Source organism: Lepisma saccharinum, chromosome 16, assembly GCF_977018435.1.
Source record: "Lepisma saccharinum chromosome 16, izLepSacc3.1, whole genome shotgun sequence".
NCBI classification, from domain to species: Eukaryota; Metazoa; Arthropoda; class Insecta; order Zygentoma; family Lepismatidae; genus Lepisma; species Lepisma saccharinum.
Genome location: NC_139244.1, coordinates 55,550,508 through 55,564,754, shown reverse-complemented (window position 1 = coordinate 55,564,754; position 14,247 = coordinate 55,550,508). Strand labels below are relative to the sequence as shown.

Genomic DNA, 14,247 nt, shown 5'->3' with positions numbered 1-14,247 from the left:
ATTCTGAACAAGGGGCCTACATTTGATAATAATAACCCTTGGTGTAACAGCTCAAGAGTGCCAGGGCCTACCTACTGACTGCCGGCCTCACTCCCACTAGAGCTAGAGGTGGGACATCATCCAACCAGTTACGGGGTGGCATGTTGTCATCATGACAACCCCCAGTTGTTGTTGTAGGCTTGATTTGACCAGGTTACGCTACTCATTCATAGCTACTCAAATTCCTCACGATCATTGGGTGACCATCAGTCCCATACACAGGTCGAAATCTCAAGAGAGAAGTTGTTATGCTTTCTCCCAGGAGACTCAAACCTGTTCACGCCCTGTAGCCAGAGCCCAAAGCTTGTGCCTTAAGACTGCACGACCATGTTTTGAGACACCACATTTGATATGCTTGGTATTCTATCCTCAAATTTCATTGTCTCGGAAGCTGGGATAAGAAAGATGAAACCATAGAAAGTTAATAGTTGTCTACTACCACAGTAAGACCCCCACTGATCTGGGAATCCAGAAAAATGTATATTCAGGGAAATTGACCAGTGACTAAAAATTGGAATAGTCGGAGGAAACAAAAATGCAAAAACTTCGAAAAGTCTAGGAATATTGAACGTAATTGTTGTACTTGTCAAAGTTTGTTTTAAGTCCATTTTATGCTCAGTAAAGCTAATTCGTATTGCACCTACAGTTTAAAACGGATCCAAACCACTATGTGCATCCACCAGGATTGAACTTGTAACTTCTTGATTACAAGGTAACTACACTACCACAATGCCATCAGGGAGTCTCAAAGTAATTTTATGCAACAAATGTTTGCAAGAGGAAAGAAAAAAATGTACTGTTTCTTGCGACTGAAACCATTTCTTTCATATTTCCACCCCTAAAATATGCTGTAAATGGAGATTAATACAGAACAGTCTGAAAATTTGTTTGAAATTGTCTGTATAAACTGGAAATTTGAGGAAATTTGCTTTGGAAAGGAAGTGGGAACCTTTACAGTTTTGTGGAATCTGACAAATAACTTCCATACTACCACCACTCTGCGAGACAATGTAACAAATTCTTCGTTTATTCTACTCCCTGAAGAGTAATCTGAGATGGTGAAAATTTGAGGTTAATACAAAGGAGGCATGTTAACATCAGTTATCTTTCTGAATAAAGCTTGGCTCATGCCATGTGCTGACATCACAATATTAAAAAGAAAAAGGGTTTATCTTGGTATGTTGCAAAAGTATACTTGAATATTTCACCAAGACCACTGACCTTCTTCACGAATATTAAAACATGAATACTTACATTCAAAACACAAATACTTACTTTAAAAACATGAAAACACTTGTCCATTAAAATGTTTTGGATTCTGTGGGGAACACTTACATGTGGAAATCATAGCACTAAAACATAAAAACAGGTATCCGTAAGAGGTTAAAAGGTTGTAGACCATATATTAAAAGGTGAAGACTAAAACGTACTGCATTCTATGGAAATGAGTACAAGCCTCACTTCTGTAGGGTCCAACATATTATCATCTTTGGTTCCAAAAGTTTTCCAGATTATGCATTTTCCTACTTTATAAGTCCTTTAATTACAGTATGTTGAAAAACATATAATTGAGGCTCCACTATACGAGCCTTCATTTATTTAATTTTTTGAAGGATGTGAAATTTAGCATTAACATTATATAATTGATTACACAATCTTTTCATGTTTCCAAATCGTTTCATTACATCTTTTGTTGCATTTTGTTGCCACAGAACCATAACCACTAAGTTAAATATTGATAGATATATTTTAAAAAATGCAGATAGCATGAGGAAAGGGTGAGCAGCAGTTTACCAGCTAAGACTTCTGAGAGGAAAAACGAGGAAGTTAATAAAAGCACCTACTTAAACCATTTGATCGGTTTGACGTCTCTTGCACGCACGGTCTCAGTTGGCCTTCGCGACGTTTGACGTGTCTGACACGTCAGCACGTAGGTTATGCCCTATTTCCTTCCAGTTCTCAATTTTGCTCACAGATTGCGCTAGTGGTAAATTTTCTGTGTTGTGTAGATGATATTGGGCTTTGCGTTAGTAATTTTTCTCTGTTTAAGCGTGTGTGAAGCTTTCTGGAGTTTGTTGAACTGCGACTTTGTTTACGATTGTGAGCAGCATGCTGCCTACATGCAGGACGCTAATAAAGTATTTTTTTGTTGCTAAGCGACAATTCTTTTTCTAAAAGTGATGAGGAAGATGAAAAGAAATGTGATGACGAAAGTTTGCATTCTGAACATGAATAAAATACATGTGAAAGTGAAGCCGTAACAGAAACAGTGTCGGTAAAATGCAAGCGGACGTCAAAATATGTAAATGACAGGAAGTGAACCTTCTCAAATAATGTGCTTAAGATATTCTTTATATCTTATAGTGGTATTTCTCATGATTAGATTTTTTTAATTTTTTTTTTATTTGACCGCTTTTGTGCCACTTTTGGCTAATTGTGAAGGTGGGGATGAGTGATGGTATGATTTAAATTGATGAATGGACACTCAAGACATCGATGCTCAGACCAGAATTCAAACCTGGGATTCCAGTGTCGTAGCGTGATGTGCTAACCACTTCGTCACGTGGGCCGGTGGTGTGTTTATGAAATTTTGCAGAAATTTCATGATAACAACCCCAGTGAACTTGACATATTATTGGAATTCATGGACCCCTCTCTTCGACGTTTTCGTGAAAGAAACAAACAGTTATGCAAGCAAGAATATAAGCAATGCAGCTACAAAGAAACAGTGTGACAGAGTAATTTGATGTGAATGAAAATGAAATAAAATAATATTTTGCTATTTTACTTCATAAATACAAAATTTCACACTAAGTGAAACAGTAGACTTTTATTTATTTATTTCAGTAAACTAATATATAAAAAAAGTTTAAAAAAATAGCAAGCAACGGCTATTTAAATCGGGTTCCAGGGGAAATTTCAATTTCGAAATTTGTAGGCAAGTGGGTTAACAAAATTTAACACTTCTGCTACATTAGAAAATTAAAAGTATGATGCAAATATTTTAAAGTTATTTCATTGCAGATTCTTTTAGGTAATATGATAAATTCATCATAGCTTGTTATCTGGTCCTGTACCTTGCTAGGAAAATAGTGCCACATCCAATCCAACCCATTCAATTTATCATAAATTAAAATTAAAATTATCATGAAACAAATTTTTGGTGGTTTCAAACATAGCCAGCAGTGTGAATCAAGTACACTATCTGTGGGTGAGTGGTTGGCAAACTCAAGGATGCAAGGTTTGAATCCTAGATAAGACATGGATGTTTCTTTTCTTATCTTTTCTTCTGTTCCTTTAGCCTCACAGGCAAATGGACCTACTTTTCCCATTCTTTGCCCTTAGCCATCCTCTTCATCTCTTGGATTGTTTTTCTTAGTTTCTTTCCTATTTCTTCAACAATATTGTCAAGTTTTGTTTTTCATGTAACCTTGAGGTCTTTGTCCTTCTTAGCTTGTGAAACTGTTTCGGTGTTCTTTTCTTCCTAGTTCTCCAATGCACTTCATTTGTCCTGTAATACATTGGTTTTCAACTTATATGTGTTCTGGCTCTTCCGGAATACATGTGTGCATTGAGCCAAATTGTTCGATGACTTTCTTGAAGATGAAGAAATCGCCTCATGGACTGATCACAGAAGTCTCCAGGAAAAAATACTATAATGCATTAACACGTTTACTGCCGTGCCGGTCCCATTAGCTCGACATCAAGATTTCTTATGAGGCCGCGTTGGTCCCATGGGACCGACGTTGTAACGTTTAATTCAAATCACTCTGGCAGGCCAACAGTTTTTCGCACATTTCCCCATTCATATTGGAAAGGCCCGGCATGGCACCCTAGAATGCAACGGCACATGCATTTTTGGCAACTTATAAGCAGCAAAGCTATTTTTTTTTAATATTTATTATTATTGTTGATATGAAGCTTGTATGTTCCTTAGAATGTCTTATGGGTAAGTAACCTGACTTCGCTCATTATTTAAATACAGCATTTTAATATATTTATTTATTTTTAATTTATTTGTGGTATTTGTATATATAATTAGACAGTGGTATTGGTGCATCAACACTGAGGCTTTTTGCACCTATGTAACTCTATGGCGAGGCATCCCTATAAGAATGGTGACAATATTTGCATTTGTTGCCTTTACGCCATTTTCACAAATTATGTGAAATATGTGTTTCATTTTATTTTTTAAATATTTTTTTTTATATTTTTGTATTATTTCATATTTTTTTTATAATATGCACCAACTTACAGGATAATCTTTATCATACATCTTAAATATGTATTCATACAATGGCATATATTTTGGGAACATAGGAAAAAATATAATACAGCACATACAGTACATAATATTCATATTTTTGTAAAAGAAATGAGTTACACTACTGCATTGCAAATGTTTTCACAAAACTTTTGAAAAGTTTCAGTCAACACTTGAAAACTGTGATCACTCCACGTGAACTTTATTGAAGCAAGGAATACACATATGTGGTTTACCTTCACACCATTCACAAAAAATAACAGTCTTCTTCACTTTATTCGCTGCTGTTTTTCGGCCTTCATTTTCAGAGCCAAATTAATAGCAGTGCAATATTTGCGCACTTTGTGAACTGGCCCTTCCTTCGTTTGTATTGTGTGATGGGATCGTTTTTTCAGAGGTCTTCCTTCACCAGGTGAACCTGTTGTAGTTCCTTCCTCTTTTGTCAGCCAAAGGACCACTTTCTCTCTGAAAGACACAATGTTTATGGAATCACCCGTAACTTCTTTGTACAAAATAAAAGCATTTACCATTGCGGTATTCAGGAGAAGTTCCATAGCTACTTTGAGATACCATTTCAAAGTTTTTTTTGCAGTGGAGAAGAGTACACAGCAATCTGATCAGACAGATCAACTGGTGATTTACCTTTATTATAATCACACACCATTTCAGGCTTTTGTGTTGTGCCACCCATTGTTTAAATTTCCATCATGTTATGAGAATGTTTTGTAGAGAGTATAAGCACGTTCCTCTTGTCTTTCCACTTCAATATGGCGATTCCCTGCTAATTTGTAGTGGTTATCACCTCGCCTTTCTTCAGTTTTTTTTTTCAACAATATCCTTGGGACCTCTATTTGCACGCAGTGTTCCTACGAGATGTGTATCTACATCCAAAAGTTTAGTTGCCAAATCTACACTTGTGTACCAATTGTCGGTATAGACAGTACGACCTGAATTTAGTGGTTTGTCACACAGTGACAATACAATATCAGCTGGTTTAGTTGTTGTTCCGTCAATTTTTTTCCCACAATATATTTTCACATCGTAAGTGTAGCCGTTGCCAGTACATACTTTGAATAATTTAATGCCGTACTTGTGTCCCGGGTTCGATCCTCGGCCGGTTCAAATCCGGGAACTTTTCTGATGTTGGAAGCGGCCCCGGTGCCCACCCAGCGTCGAATAACATGGGTACCTGGGGGAAACCCTGGGGGGTAAAGGCGGTCAGGGCCATGGTGCTGATCACATCACCCCCACTTACGACCGGATCAAGAAAGTGTGGTGCGTTACCCCCACACCCCCTATACGCCTTCATGGCATGGTGCTAAGCACAGGGGAACACTTTACTTACTTCACTTCTTTTTTACTTGTGTCTCTTCTGTTTCAGGTATTGCCGCATAATTATTCTTCCACGGAAGGGTACAAGAGTTTCATCAACACAGACACAACACAACACCGGGTTCATATACTTCCTGAAACTTATCATTGAGAAGATCAACCAAACATTCAACTTTGTGTAATCTATCTCTAGGGGCACATTTTTCATTATCAGAAAAATGTAGTATTCGCAAAATTAGCTCAAATCTATTTCTTCCCATAACTGATGCTGCAAAAGTGTTCTTGTATAAACAATTTTGACTCCAGTAGTCAGACAACTGCAGCATTTGTACTATACCCATCCAAACTACTAATCCAAAAAACTTCTTCATCTCATTAGCAGTCACTGGAACCCATTCATGTAGTCTAGAAGATGGTGGGACATCACTTTCGCCACTCATTAGACACCGTGTTGCATACAAATTTGTTTCTTCTGAAATAATACTGAAAACATTGTCATCAACTATCAGTGAGTAAAAATATTCTGGCTTCCCAAGGGCAAGCATCCCTGCGACGTTACAGTCAATTCTACATGAAATCACAAACTGATGTTTGGTAGATTTCCATTTGGACCCTGGCTAGAAGAAACATCTTGTGGCTGAATATGAGATTCATCAGAAGTAGTAAGATCATCTTCTGTATTGTTTGGAGAAAATATTGGATCATCTTCCTTCATCCAAGCATCTGGATGCCATTGTAGCTATCAGTCAAGTGGCAAAGTAAGGTCGACAGCAAAACATTCCAAACAAACACACTGAACCAAAAATGAAAATAAATCTTTCCTTATTTGTTGTCGGAAAGAGAAACATTCCCATAAAGAAAAGATGAAAGTGGCGGATTATTGAAAATTCTTTTATGTTTATAGTGCATTGTGTTGGGCAGTATTGTTTAGAATACTTCTAACTAAACAGGTCAAATATAAAGCTCAAAGTAAAGAATGCATTTCCACAAAATTGATTGTTGCTTTTCAATCGCATGAACGGCGCTATCAGTGAATATTGAAAATTTCATCCGGCAGTTAATGTGTTAAGGAGACGAGTTGCAACCCACCAGCCTCCACCAAAGACATTCCAGAGCTCTGCACTGCTCTTCGTGGGGAATGGGACCAGGTGCCTGTAGAGCTCTTGAACCACCTTTTACGTCGTTGCAAGGCTGTGTAGCTGTTGCGGATGATCACGCCCCATACAAACATCTTTTTCTTGTTAAGGAAGTGATCTTCAATTTTCTTATTTTTGAACTTTTTGTCTTCACACTAAAAACAATTGTTAATTCATGTAACGTTTTGATTAATTTTCACTATATTTTGTGCAGTTCTGACACTTCATCAATAACACATTTTCTCATATCTTCCATCATGCTTAACTTTTGGACACTACTGTAGTTACAAAAAATATAATAATATATTTTCACTTGCTATTTATTAACAGATAAATACCTCTGGAAAATTCTGATAAACGAACTCGAAATCAGGATATGGACAGTATTTTTGCTCAGAACCTCCGTGGTGGCCATCTTGGAGTCCCGATGCCATGTACCTTCTCTTGACACATTGTCCAGCATGATTGCATGCCTCGTAATGAAGGCATCCTCCTTACACATGTCTTCACTTCATTCAAAAACCCAACGAACCTACAAATGGTCAAAATGACTACTGAAGGAGATAAGGAGACATGGTCGATTTCCTTTGTTAATGTCTGCAGAGGCAGCCATCTTTGATGTATAATGTCACACAGGCCATGCACCACAATAGTAGGCATCAACAAAGTATCACAGGCAGTAATTGTTTTGCCCTTTATATGCCGGAATGTCAAGTAAAGTGTAAAATATTGCTTAGAATCCTTGCAGAAAAGACTATGGAATTCTTTCAGTAGATGTATCTCCATAACAGTGCAAGATATGAAAAAAAAAACTGTAAGAATATTTTTTGTTTCGTTTTCAATTCTGAAGAAAATATGTCTCTGTGCAAAATTGTCAAAAACCAATATTAAAGGAGTTAGATCAATTTCACTTGTTGGTGTGTGGTGAAGTGGTGGCCATCTTGAATTTATGGGCCCCTAGAAATCTTAGGCCCGGTATGCCAGTTGTCTACCCAAGATTTTCCCCTTTCTTTAGGCATGCCCTAACAGGATCAAAAGAGAAAACTCGTCCACATTAAAAATTTTTGCGGGTCTTATGGCCAGGAGCTGGCAATGCAAAATATTGCTTAGAATCCTTGCAGAAAAGGGTACAGAATTCTTTCACTGGATATATCTCCGTAACAGTGCAAGATATGAAAAGCACTGTAAGAATATTTTTTGTTCACCAATATTAAAGGAGTTATGATTGATTTCTTACGTTGGTGGATGACGCAGTGACCATCTTGAATTTATGGGCCCCTAGAAATCTTAGGCCCGGTATGCCAGTTGTCTACCCAAAATTTTTCCCCTTTCTTTAGGCATGTCCTAACAGGATCAAAAGAGAAAACTCGTCCACCTCAAAATTTCTGCGGGTCTTCTGGCAAGGGACTGGATTACATGTGTGTGATCTAATTATCTGTCATTCCCATACTTGTGACTAAGGCAAGGCACTAATTTCTGCATCCCTCATCATAGAATATTGCTTTCGGTACATGGTATTCAGAAATATAGCCACCAATTGGTGCATGCAGCCAGAAGCAGGAAACTGCAAAGGATGATGATGATGGTGCATGCATGATGGACCTGTGTATTACATTATTCTTGGCAAGCCACAGACAAGTATTTAATTCTGATCCTTCTTTCTGCTGAACATATTCAAGAGATTTGAGGAACCTGCCACCTTTGAAATGCAGTCTGTGGTCTGTTTCTAGGATCCAAGGAATGTGAAACTACTAGGCATTCATCATCATTTGTGCGAAATGTATGGTAACAGTGTCGTTCTGTTGTGAACATAAAAGTTAATGCATGCAAATGAAGAGAAAGTACATGAGAATAGAAGATTCAGATTTTTTTTACTTGCATTTCTCAGTCATTGATTCACAAAATTGTGTCTGATCTAGGCATAGTTGGCTTTTAGCAAATATTAACAGTGAATGTATACACAATATTCACCAATAAATAATAATATATTCATGACCAATTTTCACTGCAATTTTTACATGATAAGTACTGTATTGATGGGAGTGAGATCAGAGATTCTCCTCCTGAGTAAGAGAAAACATGAATCGAGGCCAAGCAACATCCCTAAATTCTATAGAGGTGCACTTTCTTGGTTGCACCTCCATAGGCATCACCTACCATGGGGAAGGCACAGGATGGCAGGTAGAATTTTATTGTGGATACATTGCAAAATTTCCTGCATCATTGCCATCTGGTGCAAGGTGTTGGGCTTTGGGCTCGGGCTATGGGACACATGCAGGTTCGAGTCTCCTGGGAGGAAATGTAACAACTTATCTCCTGAGATTTCAGCCAGTGTATGGTGCCAGTGGCCACACACAATTGTGAGGAAATTGGAGAGTTACGAATGAGTAGCATAACCTGGTCATTGTGCTGATCACATGTCACCTTTTAACTGGTTTGATGGTCGCCCACCTCTGCGGCATGTGGGAGTAAGGTCGGCAGTTGGTAAGTGGACCTTGGCTCTCAAGGGCTTTTGTGCCATGGGTTATTGTTATGTGGCAAAATGCATGCAGTTTGTGCCATAACAGATGCTCCAGTGGAACATGCCATTCCCCCTTTCAGTGTTGTACGATGTGCTTCAAGTTTGAGATCAATGGATAATATCATATGAGGACCGGAGGAATGCAACTCCAAATATTTTGTTGGGGGGAAGCCTCCTTAGAATAATTACAAGTTTGTAGTACACATGGATGGATAGTAATGAACAAAGCCTGAAATTAGAGATTGTGAGAAGAATAAAAAATATGATAGAAAAACAATGCATCAGTATATTGTACACATTGCCACGGATGCTCTTTGAGAAACACAAAACAAAATGCTTGTGTACATTGACCTCTCTCACGTGATACAGTGAGCAAGGGGACAAATTCTTGAGGTGGATCTTTACAGCTGACTAGACATGCATATTGTACATGGCTCCTGAATGTAAGCAGTAGCCTATGGAGCAGAGGCACACATCATTTCCAACAAAGACAAAATTCAAAGCAGATAATTTCATTTTGCAAGATCATGTGCAAAGTGTTTTGGGACAGTCATGGAGTGGTGTTTTTGTTTTCTTGCCACCCAAGCCCAACCATTAACAGAGAAGTGTACTGCAATTGCACAGAAACTATGTTGCACAGTCCAGAACAAAATACAAAATTTGCTTACTCGCTGTGTTGTGTTGCATTCAACCATCCTTTTTCAAGTGGTTATAGGCCTGAAATGTAAACTCTTGCACCGTAATTGGCATAATTCCAGCATGGGATATCTTCATGGAATTGTGATCTTTTGATGTGATCATGATGTAAAAGAGGAAGGTTAGAAACTCAGCTAGACAGAGGGAGGGTGTTGACATAACCTTCACTCATAAATGGCGACTTTAAAACCACACACCTGGACTAGAGACTGAGCTTTCAACAGAAATGTTTGAAAGACCTAAGTACTTAAATCACAAGCATCTCAATCGTAAAGTTCACATGCTTTAGAAGTGTCTTCCTAGAAGCAGACCAGTCTGATATCAACACCGTTAGGTGAGTAGCGACAAATTGTATGTTCTTGGAATAACATGCGAATTGGTTGAGTGTGGAGGCAGGAAGGATCGTAGTGGGCTATGGATAAAACATATAGCCTTTTTTCTCACTTGCCCTGTACAAATATGATTTACATGTACAGTATAATGGAACCTCAGTTTTACATTCTTTGATACTACAGTGTCATACATGCTACGCTTATCCTCCCTACATCGTAAGTTTTAGTGTACTAATCTACTCGTACATTCATCTGTGTATATGTATAAGTATGTAAATACTTGCAGTGTAAATTGTTGTTACGGAATTACATCTCAGTCATTCTTCATTACTTATTTTTCATTAGCCTTCATCTCGTTTACATAGCTGGCTTTCCTTTTGATTGATTGATTTAGTTTATTTTACTTCGCGTTTTGTGCCTCTTGGCTAATTTGCGAAGATGAGGATGAGTGATGAAAGGATGAAATTGATGAATGGACATTCACAAACAACCAAGCCCGACCGGGATTCGAACCCGGGACTTTCCTTTTGAATTACTTCATATGACTTCTTTCTCCTAGGTTAATGCTGTTGGATCTGATAGTGGCGAAAGCAAGGAATATCATGGTGGATCAAACAGAGAATACATTTTGGATGAAGATGAATGCCCTTTGGCCATTCTTATGAATCATCCTTCTTCGAAAGGTAAGCAAATATTTCATTTCTTGCATTTGTTAATGAGGGTGGCTGTAGGACAGGAGTTGTGGTAGGAGGGAAACTGTTAATTTGCTGTGATTTAATCTTTCAAGTGGAAACTTATGCTGTCAGTAACGTAGCAATACATAAGGAAAAGTACCCAGTTTATGTGTTACATTGATTATTATTTGTGCTATGAAAATAGTTGGATGATGGCAGCGGCCACTGAAATTAATAGAACAAATAATAATAATTTTCTCAAACGAATACAGTGGGTACTTGTTTTAGGTATATTACAGATATGGATGAGCATATAGAACACGTGTATAGGAGCAGTGAACACTCAGTAACGTAAGAGTAATCACTTCGATAACGAACAATAAACAATGTCTTTACCTTTTAATTATTTTTGCTAAAATTTACACACAATAAGTAATGTGTGTGTGGCCATAACATGTCTTTTGGTGAGAAAGCGAAACTGTGAATCAGGTGCGCTGGTGCAGTTTCTCGTTTGAACCTCCACAGGGCAACCCATACAATAGTGATAGCATCTAGCAGCAGAACGAAGCTCGAGGTGGGTATACAGCAGAATACATGCTCAGTTTGTGCTCTCACAGATGCTGCAGCTGGAAACACTATTCTCACTACTTTATCCCTTACAGTGTTGCCCTGTGAAACTTTAAGCTTGAAGTGAATACACTATATTCAATCTTATCTTTGCATCACTTTTGTGCCAAACTTCTTAGAATAGATGCAAGATTGTGACAGAGATGGATGAGTAGCAATGAATAAAAGCTGGAATTAGATATGATGAATTAAAATTAAGAGAAACATTAGCAAAATAGCTTGTGTGTGCATTCAGACGTTTTTCCGCAATGTGGAAACACTTCAGGTACGCAAAACTAAAAGAATGGTGTGATCTTAGACAAGAAAGAAAGACGTGACCATCGATGGATGTGACTAAAACCCTGTCAACGTCTCAAGTTTGTTAGTTTGAAGTTCTTGGATAGCTGTTTGAAAAGTATTAAATTAAAGGAGGGTTATACTGTGCTTAGGTAACATAATTTGAAATGAGCACTAGAAATGAATACAATTAACATAAATAAACCCCCCCTTCCCATTGAAAGAAGTTAGAGATAACCAAATTTAAACAAAACTGTCATATTTGAATCAAGTGATCTTAAGCTTGATTTCTGGTGTGCACATGTCATTGATTGTGATTCCTCTTTAAGAACAACTGTAGGACTAGTTCTGATTAGTCATTTTTTTAAATTGTAGCTGTAGTTTACAAGTGATATATTATTCATTATGATTTAGGCCAGTGATTACCAAAACACACTCTTAACAGTTTCTCATACTTTTCGCAGACAAGTCCTAAATTTTTCATAAAGTCATAAGTTGTTTCATCGCTAAATTTATTTGTAATATCATAAATTATATGATTGAGTAGTTTATATGAAATGTGTGCAGTTCGGCCACATCAGTCTACTTTCTGATTCAAAATATCTTCATCAGTTGGTTATCTTATATATTAGCATACATTCTTGGTTGGACGTTAGCCATCATCTCTTCATACTCATTAGCTATTGTTTCTCTTTGTAATCCAGAGTGTTATATTTCATGAGAGCATTTGTATCTATCTCAATGGAGAGTTATAGTAAGAAGTTCGTGTAATTTGTGCAAATTAGTACCAATCTCTCTATATATGTCACATAGAAATATCTTTTCAGTTTTGCACTCTGGAAATGTAGGATGTTCTGTTTCAGAACATGTCAATTTAGAAAATTTGTCCCAATATTTAGTAAATTTATATGCTGTGTGGAGTATTTTCTTTGTGCATTATTTGGTACATGATGTAACTTTTATCCAGTGGCGCATGGTGACATTTTCCGTGCAGATCCCCAAAAATTAAGAAAAACAAGAATTCATTGCTTCTGCATGGTACGTTATAATGAAAAAATTAGCACTCTACCTGATTCTGTTTCCATAACGTATAAGGGAAAGATGAATGTCCTGGCGAAGTTGTTCATTTTTTCGAATTTCAGTTGGTCTTGTGTCAAACGTATTTAATTCAAGAGACGATCGCGGATGATTGAAACAATTTTCAAGATTTTGACACATTGCAATATTCACAAATCCACTTTGGCACCACGTAGTTCTTTCCGTAATAAATAGTAAACAATGCCAGCACTAAAGTTTTTGAAGCAAACAAATAGAAACTCACCTGCCTCAAAAGCCATAACTTTTCACCTCGCAAAGCGCTTGAAAAAGTGTGACCACGGCAGTGGCGTTCTCAGGATTTTCGGAAGGGAGGGGTTATGTATACTTTTTTTGGTAGTCAATCATCATTTTGCCACCTTTTCCTGCATTTGACGTTTTCTTTTTAAGGAATACTGGGCCAAAGTGGGGGGTTATAAACCCCACCAACCCCCCCCCCCCCCCTTGGGCACGTCACTGGACCGCGGCCAGCGAGTTTTACCAACTCTATTTGGCGGATGTGTCCATGAACATGTTAGCTGTCTTAATAGATTGAAAGCTGGGAAACGTTTATCTTCACACAGAATATATCATCCATATGTCAGCAATCATATTTTTGTGTTTCTCCTGTGTTTTGAAACTTTATAGTTTATTTATGAATATAAATTTTAACTAGCTTGATGGATAGGCTACATCGCTGACAGTATACAGTACACTTGGACACTTAATCGTGCAGTTCACAACACTGAGGACATCAGCAGGCTGACCGATGGCACACACTGCTTTCATCCAGGCCTTACGGGGTGGAAAACAAGCTTTGTCTCCACACAACGTCCCCCTCCCATTGGATCCTTGAAGGTCGCCGGGTATTTTTCAGGTTTCTGATGGCATTGCCAGGATGGTGATACTATGCAAATGCTTTGTAAACAGGCCGCGAGATGGTGTTGATGGCCCCATATCGGAAAAGATTGAACCTTAGATGCTTGCAGGTTGATATTCTGTTGAGGTAACCCGGAAGAAATAATGAGAAACCAAAAGTTAAAGAATTAATTTGTAACAGTTATGCTGTGTGCCACCACTGCTGGCTTTGCTATATATCTTTGCGGGAGAATGCTTTTTAATGATTTTCCTTAATTTTTCACTTTATAGAATTTTTCCTTGTCTTTCACCACAAATTTTCAAAGTACCACCATTCCACTCGCTCATGGGTGGGTTTTAATGTCATGACATTAGCTATAGGATTTCTATGATTTATTCTCAGTTCAGAAAATATTAG

At 37.7% G+C, this 14,247-nt stretch overlaps 1 protein-coding gene across 6 annotated transcripts in view; it reads left to right on the top strand.

Moving 5' to 3' along the window:
* cno (adherens junction formation factor afadin) overlaps window positions 1-14,247 on the top strand; it is a 446,647-nt gene that overhangs the window by 199,918 nt on the left and 232,482 nt on the right. For all 6 annotated transcript variants that reach the window (XM_083138204.1, XM_083138208.1, XM_083138207.1 and 3 more), the window contains exon 7: window positions 10,880-11,003. In XM_083138204.1, the coding sequence (XP_082994330.1) occupies window positions 10,880-11,003 (124 nt within the window). The remainder of the gene's footprint in view (window positions 1-10,879; window positions 11,004-14,247) is intronic.